This window comes from Erinaceus europaeus, chromosome 11 (assembly GCF_950295315.1).
Source record: "Erinaceus europaeus chromosome 11, mEriEur2.1, whole genome shotgun sequence".
In the NCBI taxonomy this organism is placed as follows: Eukaryota; Metazoa; Chordata; class Mammalia; order Eulipotyphla; family Erinaceidae; genus Erinaceus; species Erinaceus europaeus.
In genome coordinates, this window is record NC_080172.1 from 53,925,863 (window position 1) to 53,952,592 (window position 26,730).

At 44.8% G+C, this 26,730-nt stretch overlaps 1 protein-coding gene across 2 annotated transcripts; it reads left to right on the plus strand.

Annotated features, from left to right (window-relative positions):
* Positions 1-722: 722 nt before the first annotated feature.
* On the plus strand, positions 723-25,379 carry VPS72 (vacuolar protein sorting 72 homolog). 2 transcript variants are annotated; one of them, XM_007530640.3, is made up of 6 exons: positions 723-894; positions 10,442-10,594; positions 10,751-10,865; positions 11,985-12,161; positions 21,478-21,622; positions 24,794-25,379. In XM_007530640.3, exons 1-6 carry the CDS (start codon positions 778-780, stop codon positions 25,179-25,181), a joined length of 1,095 nt encoding a protein of 364 aa, XP_007530702.1. In that variant the 5' UTR covers positions 723-777; the 3' UTR covers positions 25,182-25,379. The 2 variants fall into 2 exon arrangements, with proteins under 2 accessions (XP_007530702.1, XP_060057684.1); XM_060201701.1 differs by lacking the exon at positions 21,478-21,622 and having other exon boundaries at positions 24,794-25,108.
* Positions 25,380-26,730: the final 1,351 nt, after the last annotated feature.

Genomic DNA, 26,730 nt, shown 5'->3' on the forward strand with positions numbered 1-26,730 from the left:
TGTTTCATTGTTGTGGCTATTATTGTTGTTGTTATTGATGTCGTTTTTTGAATAGGACAGAGAAATGGAAAGAGGAGGGGAAGACAGAGAGGGGGAGAGAAAGACAGACACCTGCAGACCTGCTTCACCACTTGTGAAGGACTCCCCTGCAGGTGGGGAGCTGGGGACTCAAACCGAGATCCTTATGCGGGTCCTTGCGCTTTGTGCCACCTGCGCTTAACCCGCTGTGCTACCGCCCGACTCCCTATTCTTCTTCTTCTTCTTAATATTTATTTATTTATTTATTTATTTATTTATTTATTTATGAGAAAGATAGGAGGGGAGAAAGAACCAGATATCATTCTGGTACATGCGCTGCTGGGGATTCAACTCACGCTTGAGATTACAATGCTTTCCCCTCTGCGCCACCTCCCGGGCCACGGAATATATATTTTATATTCCTGACAACTTTAAGAGAGGTGCTATTGCTAGTTTCACTTGGAAGACGAAAGAACTGTGATTCAGAGAGGTAAAGTAACTTGTTCAAAGCCTTAAAAACGACAAAAGTCTGCTTGTAGGACTTCGCACTTTATCCTCAGAAGACCTGGAACAGGGAGAGGAGTACAGAGCGTGCGTGGGGGCGTGCCGGGCGGCTCTCGACGCTCTGTTGCTTCTGCCTGAAGAGGATGAACTTCCGGAACTTCCGTTGTCGCCGGCCGCCCGCAGGTAGCGGTGTGGAGCGCCGAGCGCCGCGCCGGGTGATCCTCCACCGGTGGCGGCGCAGGCTCGCTGGCCAAGATGAGTTTGGCCGGGGGCCGAGCCCCCCGGAAGACCGCGGGCAACCGGCTGTCTGGGCTCCTGGAGGCAGAGGAGGAGGATGAGTTCTACCAGACGACTTACGGGGGCTTCACCGAGGCAAGAGACGGTCCTGGCTAAGGGAGGGGAGGGCGCCGGGAGGATGGAGCGGCGGACAAAGAAGGGGGCGGGGCGTGGGCTCGCGGCGGGTCCCGGGACGGCGGCCGGCGGGTCCGGGGCTCCGGCGCCGGCGGAGAAGCGCTGCGGGCGCCCTCAGACTGGCGAGGGCCTCCATCTGCGCTCGCACCTCTCGCCTTCGCACCGTCCTCGCGTCTCGGCTTAGACCCGCGGTGTAGACCGCTTCCCTGAAGTACAGAGAAGTCGCTCTCGGGCCGGGGAGACAGCATAGTGCTCATGCATCAGACTTTCACGCCTGACGCGCAGTCCCCAGCACCGCCGTATGCCAGAGCTGAGCAGTGCCCAGGACATTTTGTATCTCTCATCATAGGTAATTTGCAAAGAAAAGAACCGCTCCAGGGGAGAGAGGGGCCGGGAGGAGAGCGCACACTTAGCTTAACGTGAGGTCTCGGGTTCGAGACTCCCTGCCACCACCTGGGAGCATCACCGCGAAGGAGAAGCTTCACGGGCGGTGCAGCAGTGCTGTGGTGTCCGTCTTCCTTCTGTCTTCGTTTTTCATTCTGAAAAAAAGAAAAGATAGGGATATAAGATCTCGCCACAGAAAAGAGAGAGCGATAGAAGAAGCTAGCCTGCGTCTTTGTCAGCAGACTGCAGTGTAAATGCTTCCCATGACTGTTCTTGAAAGAGACTCCATTTCCTTCACAGTCTTCATGCCCTGCTGGTCAGTTAACATGTGCGTGGGGCGGGTGGTGCATGAGATCTTGATATTCCCCAGCTTCACGTGTGCCAGAATGATGCTCTGGGTCTTTACTTCTCTCCTCCAACTCTCATTATTTAAACGTATGATTAATACATTGTCATTTATAAGTTTATTTCCTGTGCATAGGGATAGGTTGCAGGGGCCAGTGGAGAGTTGTTTTTTCTTTATTTTATCATTATTTTTAAAATTTTAAACCATTTAAACATTTTATTACCATTATTTATTTATTGGATAGAGACAGCCAGAAATCGAGAGGGAAGGGGGGGATGGAGAGGAAGAGAGACAGGAAGACACCTGCAACACTGCTTCACCACTCGCAGAGCTTTCCTTTTGCAGGTGGGGACGGGGGACTCGAACCTGGGTCCTTGTGCATTGTAACGTGCACTTAACCAGGTGTGCCACCACCGGGTCCCTACTTTATTTTTTGAAAATATTTATTTTTACCAGAGCACTGCTCAGGCGTAGCGTATGGTAGTGTGTGTGTGGGGGGTGTTGAACCTGGGACTTGGGGGCCTCAGGCATTAGAGTCTCTTTGCATAGCCATTATGCTCCAAAATAGTTATTTTTTAACGCTTTGATAGGACAGAGAAAAGTTAAGAGGGATGGGGAAGAAAGAGAGAGGAGCCAGACGGTGGGGTGGCACACCTGGTTAAGTGCTCATGTTATAATGGGCAAGGGCTGCAGGTGTCTGTCTTTCTCCCTGTCTACCCCACCCCTCTGAATTTTTCTATCAAATAAAATACTAAAAGAAGGGGGATAGGTGGTGGCCACGCACCAGGTTGAGTGCACAAGTCACAGTGCACAAGGACCTGGTTGAGCCCCCAGTCCCCACCTGCTGGGGGCAAGCTTTGCAAGTAAGTGGTGAAACCGTGCTGCAGGTGTCTCTCTGTCTCTCTCCGTCTCTATCACCCCCTTCCCTCTCAATTTCTGACTGTCTCTATCCAATAAATAAGTAAAGACAATACAGAAGAAACACCTTTTTTAAAAGAGAGAGAAAGGACTTGAACCTGGGTACTTGTGCCTGGTAATATGTGAACTTAACCAGGTGTGCCACTGCCCAGCCCCTGACTTTTTTTTTTTCAATATTTGTTTTATAGAGACAGAAATTGAGAAGGAGGGAGAAAACACTGGAAGCACTTCACCATTTGTGAAGCTTTCCCCATTCAGGTGTGTGTGGTATCATATTCATTAAAAATGCATTATGGGGGGGGTTTAGGTAGCATAATGGTTACGCAAAGAGACTAGTGCCAGAAGCTCCAAATTCCCAGGTTCAGTCCCTGTACCACCGTAAGCCAGAGCTGAGCAGTGCTCTGGTAAAATGAAATAAATTAATTTAAAAAGTGCACTGTGGCGGTTTGGGAGGTAGCACAGTAGATAAAACACTGGATTCTCAAGTATGAGGTCCCAGGTTTAATCCCTGGTAGCACATGTACCAGAGTGGTATCTGGTTCTTTCTCTCTCCGCCTATCATTCTTCGTTATAAATAAGTAAAAATTAAAAAAAAAATTTTATTTATTTTCCTTTTTTCTTGCCCATGTTTTTAAAAAATATTCATTCCCTTTTGTTGCCCTTGTTGTTTTATTGTTGTGATTATTATTTGTTGTTATTGATGTCATCGTTGTTGGATAGGACAGAGAGAAGTGGAAGACAGAGAGAGGGAGAGAAAGGTAAGACACCTGCAGACATGCATCACCACTTGTGAAGCGACTCTCCTGCAGGTGGGGAGCTGGGGGCTCGAACCAGGATCCTTATGCCAGTACTTGCGCTTTGTGCCATCTGTGCTTAACCAGCTGCACTACCGCCCGACTTCCTGTTGTCTTTGCTTGTATCATGATTATTATTATTACTGATGTTGTTGCTGGATAAGACAGAGAGAAATGGAGAAAGGAGGGGAAGACAGGGGGAGAGAAAGACCAACTACCGCCCAACTCCCAAGTAAAATCTTTTTTTTTTTAAATATTTTATTTATTTATGATAAAGATAGAAGGAGAGAGAAAGAACCCGACATCACTCTGGCACATGTGCTGCTGGGGATCGAACTCAGTACCTCATGCTCAAGAGTCCAAAGCTTTATCACCCCCACACCTATGGACATCTAATCTTTGACAAAGGGGCCCAGACTATTACATGGGGAAAGCAGAGTCTCTTCAACAAATGGTGTTGGAAACAATGGGTTGAAACATGCAGAAGAATGAAACTGAATCACTGTATTTTACCAAACACAAAAGTAAATTCCAAGTGGATCAAGAACTTGGATGTTAGACCACAAACTATCAAATACTTAGAGGAAAATATTGGCAGAACTCTTTTCTGCATACATTTTAAATACATCTTCAATGAAATGAATCCAATTACAAGGAAGACTAAGGCAAGTATAAACCTATGGGACTACATCAAATTAAAAAGCTTCTGCACAGCAAAAGAAACCACTACCCAAACCAAAATACCCCTCACAGAATGGGAGAAGATCTTTACATGCCGTACATCAGATAAGAGTTTAATAACCAATATATATAAAGAGCTTGCCAGACTCAACAACAAGACAACAAATAACCCCATCCAAAAATGGGGGGAGGACTTGGACAGAATATTCACCACAGGAGATCCAGAAGGCCGAGAAACACATGAAAAAATGCTCCAAGTCTCTAGTTGTCAGAGAAATGCAAATCAAGACAACAATGAGATACCACTTCACTCCTGTGAGAATGTCATACATCAGAAAAGGTAACAGCAGCAAATGCTGGAGAGGGTGTGGGGTCAAAGGAACCCTCCTGCACTGCTGGTGGGAATGTCAATTGGTCCAACCTCTGTGGAGAACAGTCTGGAGAACTCTCAGAAGGCTAGAAATGGACCTACCCTATGACCCTGCAATTCCTCTCCTGGGGATAGATCCTAAGGAACCCAACACATCCATCCAAAAAGATCTGTGTACACATATGTTCTTGGTAGCACAATTTGTAATAGCCAAAACCTGGAAGCAACCCAGGTGTCCAACAACAGATGAGTGGCTGAGCAAGTTATGGTCTATATACACAATGGAATACTACTCAGCTGTGAAAAATAGTGACTTCACCGTTTTCAGCCGATCTTGGATGGATCTTGAAAAAATCATGTTGAGTGAAATAAGTCAGAAACAGAAGGATGAATATGGGATGATCTCACTCTCAGGCTGAAGCTGAAAAACAAGATTAGAAAAGAAAACACAAGTAGAACCTGAAATGGAATTGGCGTTATTGCACCAAAGTAAAAGACTCTGGGGTGGGTGGGTGGGTGGGGAGAATACAGGTCCATGAAGGATGATAAATGACATAGTGGGGGTTGTATTGTTAAATGGGAAACTGGGGAATGTTATGCATGTACAAACTATTGTATTTACTGTTGAATGTAAAACATGAATTCCCCAATAAAGAAATAAATTTAAAAAAAAGAAAAAAAGCTTTATCACTGCGCCACCTCCTGGACCACAGATGATACATGTTTTAACTTACTGATTCTGAAAATCATTTCACAATGTAGGCATATATCAAATCATAATGTTGTGCCCTTTAAATGTCAACAATATATAATAAAACTGGAAGAATATAAATCTTATCAATATTTTATTTTCATAGTCTACTTTTTGCAGAGCTATTCATTAGGGATATGAGAGACTTACTAGTGATTATTGCTTTTTTTTTCTTTTTTTTTTTTTTTTAGATAGAAAGGCAGAGAGTGAAAAAGGTCACAGCACTGAAATTTCCTTCAGTGTAGCAGAGGCTGGGTTCAAACCTGGCTCATGTGTATGGAGAAGATACACTGTCCAAGTGAACTATTTTGCTAGTCTTATTGATAACTTTCATGATCTTAATTGTGATCTTTCTTTCTTTTTTTTGACTCTGATTTTTTTTTTTAATTGGGGATTTAATGTTTTACATTCAACAGTAAGTACAATAGTTTGTACATGCATAACATTCCCTAGTTTCCATATAACAATACAACCCCCACTAGGTCCTCTGAATCCTTAAGAGTCCGATGCTTTGGGTGATAGCGAAGTAGGTTAACCACAAGGACCAGTGGAAGGATCCCGGTTCGAGCCCCCCGGCTCCTGACTCCCACAGGTGGTTAAGCAGGTCTGCAGGTGTCTGTCTTTCTCTTCCCATCTGTCTTCCCCTCCTCTCTCCATTTCTCTCTGTTCTATCCAGCAACAAATGACATCAACAATAACAGTAATAAACACAATAAGGCTACAACAAGGGCAGCAAAAGGGGAAAAAATGGCCTCCGGGAGCAGTGGATTCATGGTGCAGACATTGAGCCCCAGCAATAACCCAGGAGGCAAAAAAAAAAAAAAAAAAGATTGAGGGCTGGGGAGACAGCATAATGGTTACAAAGAGACTTTTTATGCCTGAGGCTCCAAGGTCCCAGGTTCAAGGTGCTCTGGTCTTTGTAGCTCTCATTAAAATAAATAAAACTAAAAAAAAAAAAGATTGAAAGTGAAAAGGTTTTTTTTTTTTTGCCTCCAGGGTTATCGCTGGGGCTCAGTGCCAGCACTAAGAATCCACTGTTCCTGAAGGCTGTTTTTCCCATTTTGTTGTCCTTGTTGTGGTTGTTATTGTTTTTATTTATATATAGTTTTTAATTCTCTTTTGTTGCCCTTGTTGTTTTATTGTTGTAGTTCTTATTGTTGTCGTTGTTGGAAAGGACAGAGAGAAATGGAGAGAGGAGGGGGAGACAGAAGGGTAGAGAGAGACACCCGCAAGACCTGCTTTACTGCCTGTGAAACAAACCCCCTGCAGGTGGGGAGCCAGGGGCTGGAACCCAGATCCTTACGACAGTCCTTGCACTTTGCACCACCTGTGCTTAACCCACTGCGCTACCACCCAACTCCCGGGTGTTATTGTTGGTTATAGCTGTTGTTGTTGTTGGACAGGACAGAGAGAAGGCCCTTGAGCAGGACAGAGAGACAGGCCCTCCTGTCTCTCTCAGTAAAAGAGAGAGATAAATTAAGGAAATAGAATCCACAGACAACCCCAACTAACTACTTTAAAATAGAACTTTCTCATCCTTGCTCCAAAGGCCATTCTCCTATTCCTGTCATTTATGAGTCGTTATTTAATATGTACCCTTCATGTTTCCAAAGAGGATTTAAGGAGGCTTATGGTATAAACAAAAAGCAGGAACAGTAAAAATAGAGACAGATCACAAGTAATTATACTGGTACACTCTGTTAAACTGGTAACTGGTGATAAACATTGATAGTTAATTCTGCTGTGAGCTTTCTAACAGCTAAACCTTGGATTTCTTCTTTATTTACAAAGAAGTATGAAAACATCATTTAGGGGCAGTAGCGCAGCGGGTTAAGCACACGTGGCACAAGTGCAAGGACCAGCGTAAGGACCCCGTTCAGCCCCTGGCCCACCTGAAAGGGAGTCCCTTCATAGGTGGTGAAGCAGGTCTGCAGGTGTCTGTCTTTCTCTCGCCCTCTCTGTCTTCCCCTCCTCTCTCAGTTTCTCTCTGTCCTATCCATCAATGACAACAATAATATTAACAACAACAGTAATAATATTAACAATAGACAACAAGGGCAACAAAAGGAAAAAAATGGCCTCCAGGAGCAGTGGATTCATAGTGCAGGCACCAAGCCCCAGCAATAACTCTGGAGGCAAAAGAAAAGAAAAGAAAACATCATTTAGAGAGAAATATCTACTCAATATAAATCTTAGGGAGGATTATTTCTAAGAAATAGAGAAACGGGGGTCGGGCGGTGGCGCAGTGGGTTAAGCGCATGTGGCGCAAAGTGCAAGGACCGGCATAAGGATCTCGGTTCGAGCCCCCACCTCCCCACCTGCAGGGGAGTCACTTTACAAGCAGTGAAGCAGGTCTTCAGGTGTCTGTCTTTCTCCCCCTCTCTGTCTTCCCCTCCTCTCTCCATTTCTGTCTGTCCTATCCAACAATGAACAACATCAACAGTGGCAATAATAATAACCACAACGAGGCTAGAACAAGGGCAACAAAAAAGGGGGGGGGGAATGGCCTCCAGGAGCGGTGGATTCATGGTGGAAGAAAAAAAAAAATAGGGGGCCGGGCAGTAGCGCAGCGGGTAAAGTGCAGGTGGTGCTAAGCACATGGACCCACTAAGGATGCCGGTTGGAGCCCCAGCTCCCCACCTGCAGGGGAGTCGCTTCACAGGCGGTGAAGCAGGTCTGCAGGTGTCTTATCTTTCTCTCCCCCCTCTCTGTCTTCCCCTCCTCTCTCTATTTCTCTCTGTCCTATCCAACAACAATGACATCATCAATAACAGCAACAGTAACTACAGCAATAATAAAAAATAAGGGCAACAAAAAGGAAAATAAATAAATATAAAAAATTTAAAAAAAAGAAATAGAGAAATGGGTCTGGTCAATGTTGTGAAAACATTCAGATATCTAGTTATGTCTACTAATGACCCTTACTTGGTAAAAGCTAAAGAAATGATATTATATCTGTAAATCAGTAAAAACATTTTGATGGGGCACTAAGCTGATGTGTGATTGAACTATTCCCCTTTGGTGATATGATTTAATTCCAAGTGAGAGCCGAGAGGATTACTGTGTTCCCAGGCTATCTATTAGGAGCATCAGCCTGGAGGAGCTGACTGGACTCCGCCTGGTCCCAAGTGCTGGCCGTCTGTTATTTGCTTTGGCAGCTACTGTAGCCTGCTCAGCCCGCTAGCCCGCATCACTGCTTGAAAATAGCACCACGTGTTCTAGATGCTGCCCTACCCAGCCGCCCACCCTCCAAGTGCTTTTCTCCTTTCCTCTTCAATGTGGCTGTCATCCTAGTCCTAATATAACAGCCTAGATCCAGACAGTTTCGACTTGAGCCCAGACATTCACTTCTAAAGTTTTCTGACATACCTGCTGGCCGGTTTTCCTCTCTCTCCAACTCTTCAGTGTCTCCTCACCACATACAGTGGCAGTCTTCAACCTTTTTGGTGCCCTCAAACACCTGAGGACCGAGCCACTTTTCTGAGTTACTGTACCTCAGCAGTGATTATGGCGGAAGCATCAGTGCTGTGGTATCTTTTCCTTTCTGTCTCTGTCCCTGAAAAAGTTGATTCAGAGCAGTGTAGTAATGCCAAAAAACAAAACGAAACCAGATCATCTGTCTGATATATGTAATGCTGAGGGTATTCAGCTCTGAACCTTATACCTGAGAGTCCAGTGCTTTATCTGCTATACCACACCCTACCTCAGCTAGTGGGTTCTCTCTTTTTTTTTCTTTTTTTTTTTATTATTGGGGAATTAATTTTTTTCTATGTATTTTTTAGTTTTCCCTTTTGTTGCCCTTGTTTTTTTTTTTGTTGTTGTTACTGATTTTGTTGTTGTTGGATAGGACAGAGAAAAACGGAGAGGAGGGGAAGTCAGAGAGGGGGAGAGAAGGATAGACACCTCTAGACCTGCTTCACCACTTGTGAAGCAACTCCCCTGCAGGGGGGGAGCGTGGGCTCGAACCGGGATCCTTATGTATGTCCTTGTGCTTTGCACCACCTGTGCTTAATCCACTGCGCTTCCACCTAACTCCCCAGGTTCTCTCTTTTTTTTTTTTTTGCCTCCAGGGTTATGCTGGGACTCGGTGCCAACACTGTGAATCCATTGCTCCTAGCGGCCATTCTTTCGTGCTTTTTTTAAAATTATTATTATTGGATAGGACAGAGAAATTGAAATGGGGTAGGATGGGGAGAAAGCTAGATACCTGCAGACCTGCTTCACTGCTTTGAAGCGACTCCCCTGCAGGTGGGGAATGGGGGGGGGGGATTGAACTGGGATCCTTGCGCAGATCCTTATGCTTTGTACTATGTGCGCTTAACCCCAAGTTCTCCTTTTGTAAGCATTCCATACATTTTGTTGCCCCCTTTTTTATTGTTGTAGTTATTATTATTGTTGTTATTGATGTCCTTGTTATGGAGAGAGGAGGGGAAGACAGAGGGAGAAAGATAAGACACCTGCAGACCTGCTTCACTGCTTGTGAAACGACTCCCCTGCAGGTGGGGAGCCGGGGGCTTGAACCGGGATCCTGATGCCAGTCCTTGCGCTTTGTGCCACCTGCACTTAACCCACTGCGCTACTGCCCGACTCCCCATGTTCTTGTTTTTGCACTTTTGTTCCTGTTATTCAGCTGTCCACAGCTCTCTTTTTCCTCTTGATTGTCTAAATATTACCCACACTGGGCCAACAAAATAGCTCACTTGGTTAGTGTGCTGCTTTGTCATATGTGTGACCCAGGTTTGAGCCTGGCTACCACTGTAATGAAGAAAGCTTCAGTGATGTTGTCTTTTTCATACTCTCTCTTTTTCTGTCTCTCTAAAAATGTAAGTAAGTATGAATAAATATTTAATGAATTATACACACACACAGTCACTGCATAGCTTAGGCTATGTTGGTGTGGGGGGTTGAACTATGAATTCTCAAGCACAGGTCCATAGTTTGAACCCTAGTACCTTAAATGTTAAAGTGATGCTCTGATGCTCTGGTTCTCCAATAAATAAGTAAATCTAAAGGGGGGGCATGTGTTGGCACATCTAGTTGAGAGCACATGTCATAATGTGCCGAGGACCCAGGTTCGAGTCCCTGGTCCCACCTGCAGGGGGAAAGCTTCATGAGTGGTGAAGCAGTGCTGCACATGTCTGTGTGTCTCTCCCTCTTGTTAACTTAACTCCTTCTCAGTTTCTGGCTGTGTCTATCCAATAAATAAATAAAGATAAAAAATAAAAGATCCTCTGCCATCAAGAACCTTATCCTCCTTATGTCAGGAATCAGGAGACGATGAGTATCAAGGAGACCAGTCAGACACAGAGGACGAGGTGGACTCTGATTTTGACATCGACGAAGGGGATGAGCCATCCAGTGATGGAGAAGCAGAGGAGCCAAGGAGAAAACGCCGAATAGTCACCAAAGCCTATAAGGTGCAGGCGAGTTCTGGCCCTTTCATTCCTCTTCACTGGGCCCCACTGTACCCCCACCCCCAACCCAACCCCATTTCCTACAGTGCTGCTGTGCTCTTAAGATCCTCTTCATCTTAGCTCTTCTGCTCCCTGGTGTCTGATCAAATCTGTCCCCAGGAACCGCTTAAGAGCTTGAGGCCCCGAAAGGTCAGCACCCCAGCTGGCAGCTCACAGAAGACCCGAGAGGAGAAGGCTCTGTTGCCACTGGAGCTACAGGATGATGGATCTGATAGTAAGTAGGGTTGTTTGGGTTGATGGGCAAAATTGGAATATGATGAAAAACATTACACTTCTGGGCTAGGGAGATAGCAGAATGGATCTGCAAAAGACTTTCACGTCTGAGGATTTCCAGTTCCTGATTCAATCCCCAGCACCACCATAAGCCAGGGCTGAGCACTGCTCTGGTCTCAGTCTCTCCCCACCACCCCATCTCTTATCATTAAAATGAATACCCAGAGGTCCAGGAAGTGGCGCAGTGGATAAAGCATTGGGCTGCAAAGCATGAGGTCCCAAGTGAAATACCCAGCAGCACATATACCATAGTGATGTCTGGTTCTTGCTGTCTCCTATCTTTGTCATAAATAAGTACAATGAATACATAAATTATTAAAATTTATTACATCTGTTAGACTTTTTTTATTGTTGCATGGAGACAGAGAAATTGAGAGGGAAGGGGAAGATAGCAAGAGACACTTGTAGCACTGCTTTTGAAGCTTTCCTTCCATAAATCAGGTGCAGGGGGTAGGTAGTGACTAAGGAAGAGGCTTGAACCTGAGTTCTTGTGCATGTCACTATCCTGCCCCACATCTCTATTATGTTTACTGAAGTTGATAGTTGTACTGTGATTATATATTTAAAAAATCCCTATTTGGGGCAAATGTACCTTCATAGCACTGGGGAAAACACATGCTGAGGGGTGGTGGCACACCTGGTTGAGCGAACATGTTACAGTGTGCAAGGACTTAGGTTCAAGTCCCTGTTCCCCACCTGTAGGGGAAAAGTTTTGTGAGTGGTTAAGCAGGTCTTCAGGTGTGTCTCTTTCTCTGTCCCTCTATCTCTTCCTACCCCTCTCAATTCCTCTCTGTCTCAATGTAATAATAAATAATATTTTTTAAAAACGAAGCTGTGGTCCGGGAGGTGGCACAGTGGATAAAGCACTGGATTCTCAACCATGAGACCCTGAGTGCAATCCCTGCTAGCACTTGTACCACAGTGATGTCTGGTTCTTTCCTATCTTTCTCATGAATAAATAAGTTCTTTTTTTTTTTTTTTTTTTTTTTAAATGAAGCTTATACAACTTAAGGAGGTGGACGTATTCAAAGACTTCTTCCTCCCTGACTCCCTTCCCCAGGTCGGAAGTCCATGCGTCAGTCTACAGCCGAGCACACCCGGCAGACATTTCTTCGAGTGCAGGAGAGGCAAGGCCAGTCACGGCGACGGAAGGGGCCCCACTGTGAACGGCCACTGACCCAGGAAGAGCTGCTTCGGGAGGCCAAGATCACAGAGGAGCTCAACTTGCGTTCATTGGGTTAGTTTATGGTTTGAGGATAGGGGAGAGGGTGGACAGAGAAGAATCACTGAGACCTAGAGAACCTAAAGAACTGGAGAAAGAGGGATTTGGGACAAGGGAGTCAGGAAAAAAAAAAAAATGGAGGCCCTGGGTTTGATCCCTAGGAGCACCATGGGCAGCACACAGGGGGAACCTCATGAATGATGGAGCAAGTGTATATAGAATTAAAAAAGTAGTGGCACAGTGGATAAAGCACTGGATTCTCAACCATGAGGTCCTGAGTTCAATCCCTGGCAGCACATATACCAGAGTGATGTCTGGTTCTTTCTATCCTATCTTTCTCATGAATAAATAAATTCTTTAAAGAAAAATAAGCAGGTGAGTGAAACCACTTGCATTAAAAAAAAAAAAGAATTTAAAAAGTAGGGTGGGGTGGTCTGGGAGGTGGCGCAGTGGATAAAGCATTGGACTCTCAAGCATGAGGCCCTGAGTTCAATCCCTGGCAACACATGTACCAGAGTGATATCTGGTTCTTTCTCTCTCTCCTCCTTCCTTTCTCATTAATAAATAAATAAAATATTTAAAAAAAAAAGTAGGGCGGGGGGTAGATAACACAATGGGTATGCAAAGAGACTCTCATGCCTGAGTCTCCATAATCCCAGGTTTAGTCCCCCGCACCACCATTAAGCCCGAGTTGAGCAGTGCTATGGTAAAATAAATAAATAAAAATTTAAAGAAATCTTCCTATGTACTATGTAGTTGGGGACAAAATTAAATTACCTCCCCCCCCTTTAAAATTCTATACAGAATATAGCACATAGAACTAAAGATCTTGGGAGTCAGGCGGTAGCGCAGTGATCTTGGTTCGAGCCCCCGGCTCCCCACCTGCAGGGGAGTTACTTCACAGGTGGTGAAGCAGATCTGCAGGTGTCTTTCTCTCTCCCTCTCTGTCTTCCCCTCCTCTCTCCATTTCTCTCTTTGCTATCCAACAATGACAACATCAGTAACAACAACAATAATAACTACAACAATAAAACAACAAGGGCAACAAAAAGGAGTAAATATATATATATATTTTAAAGATTTTATTTATTTTATTAATGAGAAAGATAAGAGGAGAGAGAGAAAGAGCCAGACATCACTCTGGTACATGTGCTGCCGGGGATCGAACTCAGGACCTCGCTTGAGAGTCTAGTTCCTTAGCCACTGCACCACCTCCCAGATCACATAAATAAATTTTTAAAAATATTTATTTATTTATTCCCTTTTGTTCCCCTTGTTATTTTATTGTTGTAGTTATTATTGTTGCTGTTGTTGGATAGGACAGAGAGAAATGGAGAAAAGAGGAGGAAGACAGAGGGGGAGAGAAAGATAGACACCTGCAGACCTGCTTCACCGCTTATGAAGCGAATCCCCTCCAGGTGGGGAGCCAGGGCTTGAACTGGGGATCCTTACATTGGTCCTTGCGCTTTGCACCACCCGCTGCACTACAGCCTGGCTCCCCTAAATAAATATTTTTTAAAAATAAAAATAAATAAATAAAAATAAAAACAACTAAAGATCTTGTGGTCAGAATCTGAGACGTGATTTTGAATATTTCAGAACTGGGGTAGTTTTAGACCATGACAAAGTCCAGGCTGCAGCTGTAGTGGAATGGTGCACAGGACTTGCAGTTGTTTCCAGATTTGATGCCCCAGTATCTCCAGTAGCCAAAAGTGAACAGAATGGCCTAAGATGATAAGAGTTAGAGAAAGGGGGAGTTGGGCGGTAGCGCAGTGGGTTAAGCCCACACAGTGCAAAGCGCAAGGACTGGCATAAGGATCCCAGTTCGAGCCCACGCTCCCCCACCTGCAGGGGAGTTGCTTCACAGGTGGTGAAGCAGGTCTGCAGGTGTCTATCTTTCTCTTTCCCTCTCTGTCTTCCCCTCCTCTCTCCATTTCTCTCTGTCCTATCCAACAATGACGACATCAACAATAATAGCTACAACAACAATAAAAACAACAAGGGCAACAAAAAGGAAATAAATAAATCATTAAGAAAAAAAAGGCTTTGGACTCTCTAGCATGAGGTCCTGAGTTCGATCCATGGCAGCACATATGCCAGAGTGATGTCTGGTTCTTTCTCTCTCCTATCTTTCTCATTAATAAATAAATAAAATCTTTAAAAAAAAAAAAAGTTAGAGAAAGAGTGGAAACCATCACCAAAACCTTAAGTGAAGGAGATAGTGACTGACAAATGGGAGAGAAGGCAATCTAGACTGTTGCAGAGGTAAAGAAGTGAAGTGGCCTGAGAGGTAGTACTGGGACTCGAGCATTGGAGTATCAGGGTTTTCCAGGCCGGGTAAGGAGTGCTGACCTGATAAATACAGACATATACGAGAACTCTCAGCTTCCCCCTCAGGTTTCCAGTAAAGCACTTGTAAAAGGAATGCTGAATGAGGAACTTAAGAATATAGATGAATTGGCTGATTACAGAGCAGGAGTTCCAGAAGGAACAGGGTAGTGACAGAAGAAAATGTAGATGTTTGGCTCAAGAGAAAGAATGAACTCTCGGCTGGGGGTAGACAGCATAATGGTTCTACAAAGAGACTGTAGCCTGAGGCTCCAAAATCCCAGGTTCCATCAACTGCACCACCAGAAATCAGAGTTGAGCAGTGATCTGGTTAAGAAAATAAAATAAAATCTTAAGAGAGCAAGAAAGGAAGGAAGAACTACCAACCAGAATTCAAGTAGAAGTGAAGTCAAGACACTGACTTCGCTTCCTGGGAAATCATTTCTGGTCAGGCTTTATCTAGCATGTATGTCTAAGGACATAGAAATTGGGAGTGCTGGGGACTTAAGAGACCACATACATAATGTTTATGCAACTTGACTTTCATGCCTGAGGCTCTGGGCTCTTAAGGTTCAATCCCCATTTTCACCATAAGCCAGAACTCAGTGCTGTGGTAAAAAATAAATTAAGAGGCTTGGTAGATAATTCACTGGGTGGTGTCCCTGGCATCACATGGGAGGTACTGTACTACCAGAGGAAACTTAGGTGCAATGGTGTCATCTCTACCTGGATAGAAATGTGACGCAGAGTAATGAAATCATACTTGCACAAGGCCTTGATTTTATCATAAAAGAAGTTTGGAGTTCACTAAGAGGACACAGACCAGGATTGTCTTGATGGGTATACGCATTGCCAAATAATTTATTGAGAACTTGACAGACATGGTGCATGACTATGACGCGTAGGTGATGTGAGTCACGGTCTCGGCTCTGTAGGAGGACACAGCTAGTGCCGTGGTTCAGTGTCACAGGTCCAGCAGGACTGGGTGAATTAAGAGAGCAGCAGTCAGTCACCCAGCTCAGCCCTTGCTGCTGTGTGAAAGTGCACATTCGGCACTGCCAGGTTTCTTTGTCTTCTTTTTTTTTTTTCCTCCTCCAGGGTTATTGCTGGGCTCGGTGCCTGCACCATGAATCCACCGCTCCTGGAGGCCATTTTTCCCCCTTTTTGTTGCCCTTGTTGTAGCCTCGTTGTGGTTATTATTATTGCCATTGTTGATGTTGTTTGTTGTTGGATAGGACAGAGAAAAATGGAGAGAGGAGGGGAAGACAGGGGGAGAGAAAGATAGACACCTGTAGACCTGCTTCACCACTTGTGAAGCAACTCCCCTACAGGTGGGGAGCCCGGGGCTCGAACTGGGATCCTTGCTCCCATCCTTGTGCTTTACACCACGTGTGTTTAACCTGCTGCGCTACCGCCCAACTCCCTTCAAGTTCTTTCTTTTTTTAACTCTTTTGTTGCCCTTTTTATTGTTGTTGGAGTTATTATTGTTATTAATGTCGTTGTTGTTAGATAGGACAGAGAGAAATGGAGAGGAGAGGGGGAGAGAAAGATAGACACCTGCAGAACTGCTTCACCACCTGTGAAGCGACTCCCCTGCCAGTAGGGAGCCAGGGGCTCAATCCAGGATCCTTACGCCAGTCCCTGTACTTTGTGCCTCGTGCGCTTAACCCACTACGCTACCGCCTGACTCCCCTAGTTGTTTCTTAATTATTATTGCTATTTTATTTCCCCAAATATTTAATTATATATTAATGAGTGAAATGGGGGAGAGAGAGAGCTAGAGAACTAGATATCACTCTGGTATGTGCTGCCAAGGATTAAACTTGGGACCTCACACTTTACAGTCCAACACTATCCAGTGCACTACCTCCTGGACCACTCTTAATTAAAAAGAAATAAAAACGTATGTGTGTGTGTGTTTGCATTCTCTCTCTCCCTCTCAGTAAAGCGCACATTATGGTGCGCAGAGACCCAGATTAAAACCACCAGTCCTCGTGGTCCAAGAGATGGCTCAATGGATAAAGCATTGGACTCTCAGGCATGAGGTCCTGAGTTCAATCCCTGGCAGCACATGTACCAGAGTGATGTCTGGTTCTTTCTCTCTCCTCCTGTCGTTCTCATTAATAAATAAATAAAATATTAAAGAAAAACAACAAAAAACACCAGTCCTCATGTGAAGTAAGGAAGCTTCACAAGTGGTAGAGCAGTGCCGCACATATCTTTCTCCCTCTTCCTCCCCTCCTCCCTTTCTTTGTCTCTATCAAATAACTAAATAAAGGCCAGCAGGAGCAGTGGAATTGTCTTACAGGCACCAAGTCCTGAAGTAACCCTAGTTGCAAGAGAGTATGTAGGTATATATTAACACACACATACCCAGAAAGAAACAGTATTACTTTTTTAAAAATTATCTTTATTTAGATAGAGACAGTGAGAAATTGAGGGGAGACAGAGATTAAGATTTATTATTTATGGAAATAAATAAATGTATTATTAAGATTTATTTATTTATTTATGGAAACAAATTAAGAGGAGGGAGGAAGAGAAACACCTGTAGACCTACTTTTACTTCTCAGGAAACTTCCCCTCTCCAGCAGATGGAGACTGTATGCTTGAACTCAGGTATTTGAGCATAGTAACATGAGCACTCAACCAGATGTGTCACTACCTAACCACTATTTCCAGATTCTTTTTTTATCTATTTTTATGACTAGCTACTGCTCAGCTACGACTTTATGGTGGTGTGGGGGATTAAACCTGGGACTTTGAAGCTTCAGGCATAACCATTATGCTATCTCCCCCACTGTTTCCTTTATTTTATTTTATTTTATTTATTTTTTCCCCACTGTTTCCTAATTAAATGTCAGCAACTAATTGAAACTTCTCTTGGGGCAGGGAGGTAGTATAGTGCTTATGCAACAGACTTTCATATCTGAATTTCTGAGGTCCCAGTTCCTATGCTGTCCATCTCACCCTAATGCTATATACCCCCACCCTTAAACTTTTCTTTAAATCACAGTACAGATCAAACACTGCACACTGTCATCTTGCAAACCTGTCAGAGACTGATCACTACATAGAAGGGCACAGGAATAGCCCAGAGGGGGCAAAACAGAACTGTGTTGTTTAAGGAATGGCTTGATGAAATGGATGTTAGAGACATGAAACTAATTTCAACTACTTTGAAGATTTTTTTTCTTTTAAGATTTTTTTTTGTTTGTTTTTTTATTTCCTCCAGGGTTATTGCTGGGCTCGGTGCCTGCACCATGAATCCACCGCTCCTGGAGGCCATTTTTTTCCCCCTTTTGTTGCCCTTGTTGTAGCTTCGTTGTGGTTATTATTATTGCCCTTGTTGATGTTGTTCGTTGTTGGATAGGACAGAGAGAAATGGAGAAGAGAGGGGGAGAGAAAGATAGACACCTGCAGAACTGCTTCACCTCCTGTGAAGCGACTTCCTTGCAGGTGGGGAGCCGGAGGCTCGAACCGGGATCCTTACGCCGGTCCCTGTGCTTTGCGCCACATGCGCTTAGCCCACTGCGCCACCACCTGACCCCCGATTTTTTTTTTTAATGTGGGGGGCCAGGTGGTGGTTCACCTGGTTAAGCACACACATTACAGTGCGAAAGGATCCAGGTTCAAGCCTCTGGTTCACACTTGTAGGGGGAAGCTTCATAAGAGGTGAAGCAGGGTGGTCTGGGAGATGGCGCAGTGGATAAAGCACTGAACTCTCAAGCATGAGGTCCTGAGTTCAAGCCTCAGCAGCACATGTACCAGGGTGATATCTGGTACTTTTCCTCTCCTATCTTTCTCATTAATAAACAAAATCTTAAAAAAAAAAAAAAAAACAGGTGAAGCAGGGAGTCGGGCAGTAACGCAGCAGGTTAAGCGCATGTGCCGCAAAGCGCAAGAACCAGCATAAGGCTCCCAGTTCGAGCCCCCGGCTCCCTACCTGAAGGGGAGTTGCTTCACAAGTGGTGAAGCAGGTCTGCAGGTGTCTATCTTTCTCTCCCCCTTGGTCTTTCCCTCATCTCTCCATTTCTCTCTGTCCTATCCAAGAACAATGACATCAGTGACAATAATAACTACAACAATAAAACAACAAGGGCAAAAAAGGGAATAAATAAATATATTTTTAAAAGTATTTATTTTATTTATTTATTCCCTTTTGTTGCCCTTGTTGTTTTATTGTTGTAGTTATTATTGTTGTTGTCGTTGTTGGATAGGACAGAGAGAAATGGAGAGAGGAGGGGAAGACAGAGAGAAGGAGAGAAAGATAGACACCTGCAGACCTGCTTCACTGCCTGGGAAGCGACTCCCCTGCAGGTGGGGAGCCGGGGTTCGAACCGGGATCCTTATGCCGGTCCTTGTGCTTTGCGCCACCTGTGCTTAACCCGCTGCGCTACAGCCTGACTCCCAAATAAATATTTTTTAAGAAAGAGTTGAAGCAGGGCTGCAGGTGTCTCTCTGTCTCTCTTCCTCACTATTTCCTCCAATTTCTCTCTTTATCCAATAATAAATAATTTTTGAAAATTTTTATGTGGAAAGAAATTTCTTTTTTTATGTTTATTTAATTCCCCTTTTGTTGCCCTTTTTTTTTTTTTTGTCATCGTTGTTAGGACAGAGAGAAATGGAGAGAGGGGTGGTCCGGGAGGTGGCGCAATGGTAAAGCTTTGGATTCTCAAGCATGAGGTCCCAAGCTTGTTCCCTGGCAGCACATGTGCTAGATTGATGTCTGATTCTTTCTCTCTCTTACCTTTCTCATTAATAAATAAAATCTTAAAAAAAGAAAGAAAGAAAGAAATGGAGAGAGGAGGGGACGACAGAGACAGGGAGATAAAGAGAGACACCTGCAGACCTGCTTCACTGCCTGTGAAGCGACTCCCCTGCAGGTGGGGAGCCGGGGGCCGGTCCCTGTGCTTTGTGCCACGTGTGATTCACCTACAGCGCTACCGCCTGACTCCCAGAAAGAAGTTTCTTACTAGAGAAACTAATTCTGGTTCTTTCTCCTATCTTTCTCATCAATAAATAAATCAATAAATAAAAGCTTTTTTATTTATTTTTATTTTTTTATTCCCTTTTGTTGCCCTTGTTTTTTATTGTTGTTGTTGTTGTTGTTGTTGTTGATGTCATCGTTGTTGGATAGGACAGAGAGAAGAGGGGAAATGGGGAGAGAAAGACACCCACAGACCTGCTTCACCACTTGTGAAGTGACTCTTCTGCAGGTGGGGAGCCGGGTGCTTGAACCAGGATCCTTACGCCTGTCCTCATGTTTCACGCCATGTGCACTTAATTCACTGTGCAACCATCCAACTCCTGCTTTTTAATTTTTTTAAGTATTTATTTATTTTCACTTTTGTTGCCCTTGTTTTTTTATTGTTGTTGTAGTTATTATTCTTATTGATGTCGTCGTTGTTGGATAGGACAGAGAAGAAGGGAAGACAGAGGGGGAGAGAAAGATAGACACCTGCTGACCTGCTTCACCGCCTGTGAAGCGACGCTCCTGCAGGTGGGGAGCTGGGGGCTCGAACTGGGATCCTTACACTGGCTGGCCCTTGTGCTTTGCACCATGTGCACTTAACCCACTGCGCCACCGCCTGGCTCCCAACAAATCTTTTTTTTAAGACTTTTTTTAAAATTATTTTTTAATTTATTTATTCCCTTTTGTTGCCCTTGTTTTATTGTTATAGTTATTATTGTTATTGATTCCTTCGTTGTCGGATAGGACAGAGAGTAATGGAGAGAGGAGGGGAAGACAGAGAGGGGGAGAGAAAGATAGACATCTGCAGACCTGCTTCACTGCCTGTGAAGTGACTCCCCTGCAGGTGGGGAGCCGGGGGCTTGAACCAGGATCCTCACACCGGTCCTTGCGCTTTGTGCCACCTGCACTTAACCAGCTGCACTACAACTCCCACAAATAAAAATCTTAAAAGAGAGAGAGGGAGAGAGTTGCCTGCTTTGTCTTGTGCACAACTCAGGTACAAGCTTGGCCTCCACCATGGTGGAGGAAATTTCAGTGCTGTCTTTCTCCCTCGTTATCTCCTCCACTCCCCACTCTCTAATATTTATTTATTTATGATTTTTTAATACTTCTATTTATTATTGGATAGAGGCTGGAATAGAGATTGGTGGAGGAGATAGGGAAAGAGACAGAGAGACATTACAGTCTTGCTTCACCACTTGTAAAGCTTTCCCTCTGCAGGTTGGGAACGGGCTTGAACCCAGGTCCTTGAGCACTGTAATGTGTGCCTTTAACCAGGTGTGCCACTGCCTGGCCCCTCTATTATTTATTTATTTATTTTTATTACATTTGAAAAAAAAATTGATGTGACAGAAGTTAAGAGAGAAGGGGAGAGACACCTGCAGCCCTGCTCTACCACATGAAGCTTCCCTGCTGCGGGTGGGGACCAGGGGCTTAAACACAGGTCCTTGAACACTGTAACACATGCGCTCAACCACATGGTCTACCACCTGCTGCCCCCTCATCTGATAAAGTCGCCTGAACAGTAAAACTTGTGACAAGTAGAAGATCCAGTGTGCTGCCTTAGATGGCAAGCAGGTGAGGGAATAGCTGTAGAGAAAATGTGCAGGCACCTCATCAAAAGTGATGTGCTGAAGTCTTACAGTTCTGAGTGGGTGAGGGACCAGGTGGACTTGAGAGACGGTGTCAGTGGAGTGAACAGAACAGTGGGGAAGTGGGCGGTGTAGAGGTTTTTAGAGGGTATTTCTCATTGATTTGGGTGGGCAAAGACTATAAGCATCCAGGAAGAACAGAGGGAGGAACTGTGTTGAAAAGAAGGGAACTCATGGTCCGGGAGGTGGCGCAGTGATAAAGCTTTGGACTCTCGAGCATGAGGTCCCGAGTTCGATCCCCGGCAGCACATGTACCAGAGTGATGTCTGGTTCTTTCTCTCTCCTTCTGTCTTTCTCATAAATAAACAAAAAATATTTAAAAAGAAAAGAAAAAAAGGGAACTGACCATCCCTTGTTCTTTACTTTGACTCTAAAGAGACATATGAACGACTTGAGGCTGACAAGAAGAAGCAGGTTCACAAAAAACGGAAGTGCCCAGGCCCCATAATCACCTACCATTCACTGACGGTGCCACTCATTGGGGAACTAGGCCCCAAAGAAGAAAACGTGGATGTAGAAGGGTGAGTAAGTGGTCCAGGAAGTCATGCAGTTGATAAGCTTGACATTCCGAGTTAAGTCCTCAGCAGCACATGTACCAGAGTGATCCTTATGCCGGTCCTTGTGCTTTGTGCCATGTGCCCTTAACCCGATGCACTAGCGCCCTTTCATTAAAAACAAATAAAATATTTTTAAAAATATTTTAAAAAATAGAAGAGTTAAGACCCTGGGTCTTACACACTGGGTCGGGTGCCTGCCTTGCCAGGCATGCAGCCCAGGTTCCAGCCTCAGCACCACATGGGAGCACCACAACTACACTGGGGCAAGTACTACTCTGAGTGAAAAAATTGGCTCAGGAGCAGTTGCAGCTCTGGGGGAAAAAAAAAGGGGCTTTCTTCTTCTCTACCCCTCCCTTCTATTCAAAAAAGAAAGGAGGAAAAACGGCATCCGGAAGTGGTGGATTCATCATGTGTGCACTGAACCCCAATGATAACTCTGGTATAAATAAAATTAAAAGGGGGTTGGGCAGTAGTGCATCGGGCTAAATACACATGGCATGAAGCACAAGACCCGGTTCAAGCCCCTGGCTCCCCACCTGCAGGGGGTGGTGACTTCAGAGGTGAAGCGGGTCTGCAAGTGTCTGTCTTTCTCTCCCCCTGTCTCCCTTTCTCTTTCAATTTTTCTCTGTCCTATCCAACAACAGCAGCAGCAATGTCAAAATAACTAACAACAAGGGCAACAAAATAGGAAAAATGGCCTCCAGGAGCAGTGGGTTCATAGTGCAGGCATTGAGCCCCAGTGATAACCCTGGAGGTATAAATAAATAAATAAATAAATAAATAAATAAAGGGGCATACCTGGTTAAGTGCACCATGTGTAAGGACCTGGGTTCCAGACCCTACTCTACACCCTACCTGCAAGGGGGATACTAGTGTCTTTCTTTCTATCTTCCCCTTTCTCAATTTATCTCTGTCCTGTCAAGTAAAATGGAAGGGGGGGGATGGCCTCCACGAACAGAACAGTGGATTTGTAGTGCTGGCATCGAGCCCCAGCGATAACCAAGGAGGCAATTAAAAAAAAAAAAAGATAAAGATTTTTTCTAAAATATTTATTTCCTTTTTTTTTTTTTTTTATTGCTGTTGATGTCCTTAGATAGGACAGAGAGAAATGGAGAGAGGAGGGGAAGACAGAGAGGGGGACACCTACAGACCTGCTTCACCGATTATGAAGCAACTCCCCTGCAAGTGGGGAGCCAGGGGCTCGAACCAGGATCCTTAGGCTGGTCCTTGCGCTTTGTGCCACGTGTGCTTAACCCGCTGCGCTACTGCCCGACTTCCAAAAAAAGAGATTTTTAAAAAAAAAATTTTATTTGTTATTGGATAGAGACAGAAATTGAGAGGGGGGGGATATAGAGGAAGAGAGACAGACACCTGCAGACCTGCTTCACCACCTGTGAAGCGATGCCCCTGCAGGTGGGGAGCTGGGGACTTGAACCAGTGTCCTTAAGTTGGTCCTTGCACTTTGCACCACCTGCACTTAACCCACTGCACTACCGCCCGACTCCCTAAAAAGATTTCTCTGTCTCATTCAACTTAAATTCTCTCAGTTAAATTTCACTTTCTTCTTTTTTTTTTGTTTTGTTATTGATGTCGTCATTGGATAGGACAGAGAGAAATGCAGCGAGGAGGGGGAGACGGGGAGAGAAAGACAGACACCTGCAGACCTGCTTCATCACTTGTGAAGCGACTCCCCTACAGGTGGGGAGCTGGGGGCTCGAACCGAGATCCTTATGTCTGTTCTTGTGCTTTGTGCCACCTGCGCTTAACTGGCTGAGGTACAGCCCGACTCCCTCTTTTCTTCTTCTTCTTTATTATTTTTTCTTTTCTGCCAGAGCACTACTCAGCTGTGGTTCATGGTAGGGCCGGAGGATTGAACCTGGGACTTTGGAGTCTCGGCATGATAACCAATATACTGTCTGACCTCTCCCTCACTTGCTTTTTTTTTTTTTTTTTTTTTTTATCTTTTTATTATTTATTATTGGATACAGACAGAGAAATTGAGAGAGAAGTGGGAGATAGAGAGACAGAGAGACACCTGCAGACCTGCTTCACCACCCGTGAAGCGACTCCCCTATAGGCGGGGAGCCGGGGGCTTGAACCAGGATCCTTAAGCTGGTCATTGTGCTTTGTGCCACCTGCGCTTAACCCGAAGCGCTACCACCTGACACCCCTCACTTGCTTTTTTTTTTTTTGCCTCCAGGGTTATTGCTGGGGCTCAGTGCCTGCACCATGAATACACTGCTCCTGGAGGCCATTTTTCCCCCTTTTGTTGCCCTTGTTGTGGTTATTGTTGCTGTTCATTGTTGGATAGGACAGAGAGAAATGGAGAGGAGGGGAAGACAGAAAGGGGGAGAGAAAGATAGACACCTGCAGACCTGCTTTACCGCTTGTGAAGTGACTCCCCTGCAGGTGGGGAGCTGGGGGCTCGAACCGGGATTCTTACCCCAGTCCTTGCGCTTTGCGCCACGTGCGCTTAACTCGCTGCGCCACCAGCCGACCCCCCACACATGCTTTTTCTATCTACATAGCTCTAACACTTGGGTATCTTTCTCTTTTATCACTTTCTTTCTTAACGTTTCCTCCTTTTTCTATTTATCCATCGAACCCCACTGCCTTTTCCCACCTACCCCCTTTTTAAAATATTATTTATTTATTTACTTACTTATTGGATAGAGACAAAGAGCAACTAAGATGGAAGGGGAGTTAGAGAGTAAGAGAGACACTTGTAGCCTGCTTGACCCCTATAGGTAGGGGCCAAAGGCTTGAACGCTGGTCCTTGCATATGGTAACGTATGCTCAACAAGGTGCCCTAGCACCTAGCCCCTACTGTCTCTTTATAGATTTTCTCAAAATGTCCTTCACTGTGCTGCTTTTGCCTCTTTTTTTTTTTTTTTTTCTTCTTTACCAGAGCATTGGTTTATGCTCTGGTTTATGGTGATGCAGGGGATTTTGAACCTGGGACTTTGGAACCTCAGTCATGAGAGTCTCTGTGCAATAACTGTTATTCTATCTACCCCCGCTCCTTCACTCTGCTTCCTCATCCTCTTTTTTTTTTTTTCCACTTTTCTGATGATCATTTTTGTTTTTCACCTATTTCCTTTTCTCAAACCTTTATGCTTTTTATCTCTCCCTCAGACTCGACCCTCCACCCACAGCTTCTGCGCCAACGCCTCGTGCTGGGACCGGCCCTGTTGCTCCCCCTGCTCACTGCTCACGCACCTTCATCACTTTCAGTGATGATGCAACCTTTGAGGAGTGGTTTCCTCAAGGGCGGCCACCCAAAATCCCTGTTCGGGAGGTCTGTCCAGTGACCCACCGCCCAGCTCTGTACCGAGACCCTGTTACAGACATACCCTATGCCACCGCTCGAGCCTTCAAAATCATCCGGGAGGCTTACAAGAAGTATATCACTGCCCATGGACTACCCCCCACGGCCTCAGCTCTGGGTCCTGGCCCACCACCTCCTGAGCCACCCCCAAGCTCAGGGTCCCGGGCTTTGCGCCAGAAAATTGTCATCAAATGAGCAGAGATGGAGTCCATAGAGAACCCCTTTCTTGTCCAGACTTGGGACTCTTAATGTTCCCTCTCCTTCCTGTTTATCCCCTTTGTCAATTCTGATGTTTGCCCAGTCCATTTCTGTTTTCCTTTCTTCATCTTTTTCCCCTAGTTCCCACTGGTTTTGTGTTTTTCAATCTAATAAAATTGAAAGATCCCTCTTGTCTGGTGTCTGATCTAGGGTTGGGAGGAAGAAGTATTTATAGGTCAGGATAGAGTGCTGGACTTAATGAGCATGAAGTCTTTAGTTCTATCCTGTGTTACATGTACCAGAGTGATGCTCTGGTTCTTGATCTCATAAAACAAAATAAATCTTGAAAGAACACAACTTTTCAGCCTAGGAAGTAATATAGAGAAAGCACTGGACACTCAAGCCAGGTGTTTGATTCCTGGCATGAATTGGTTCTGTCTTTCTCCTTCTCCCTCTCACTAATAAGTAAAAATCTTTGGGAGGAGGAAGAAAAAAAGAAAAAACTTGAACTGATGAGATAACATAATGACACAAAAAGATTTTCGTGCCTGAGGCTCCAAAGTCCCAGGTTTAATCCCCAGTACCACCATATGCCAGAGTTGAACAGTGCTTTTATAGTAATAATAATAATGATGAAAGAAAAACTAAAAAGTATAAATGTCTGAGTGTATATGGGCCTTTGTATTTGTTTCATAGAATTTATGATGAAATAGCCCTTTAAAAATGTATTCTTGAGATAGATTATAAGCACCTTGAAATTAGACATCAGGAGACACTGGGTAGTGGCAAACCTGGCTAAGCACACACATAGTGTGTAAACACAGGTTCAAGCCCTCAGTCCCCACCTGAGGAGCGAAGTTTCACACATGGTGAAATAGTGCTGCAGGTATCTTGCTCCCTCTTTTTAAAAAATATTTTATTGTAATATGAGTGATACATAGAGAAAGATACAGAGACTAAAGTTTATGGTGGTGCGGGGGACTGAACCTGGGACTTTGGAGCCTTAGGCTGCAGAGTCTCTTTGTGTAACCATTATGCTATCTACCCCACCCACTCTATCCAAAATAAAAATTATTATTTTTTTAAAATTTTTTTTATTTAAGAAAGGATTAATTAACAAAACCATAGGGTAGGAGGGGTACAACTCCACACAATTCCCACCGCCCAATCTCCATATCCCACCCCCTCCCCAGTAGCTTTCCCATTCTCTATCCCTCTGGGAGCATGGACCCAGGGTCATTGAGGGTTGCAGAAGGTAGAAGGTCTGGCTTCTGTAATTGCTTCCCCGCTGAACATGGGCGTTGACTGGTCGGTCCATACTCCCAGTCTGCTTCTCTCTTTCCCTAGTAGGGTGGGTCTCTTGGGGAAGCTGAGCTCCAGGACACATTGGTGGGGTCTTCAATCCAGGGAAGCCTGGCTGGCATCCTGATGACATCTGGAACCTGGTGACTGAAAAGAGAGTTAACATACAAAGCCAAACAAATTGTTGAGCAATCATGGACCCAAAGCTTGGAATAGTGGAGAGGAAGTGTTAGGGAGGTACTCA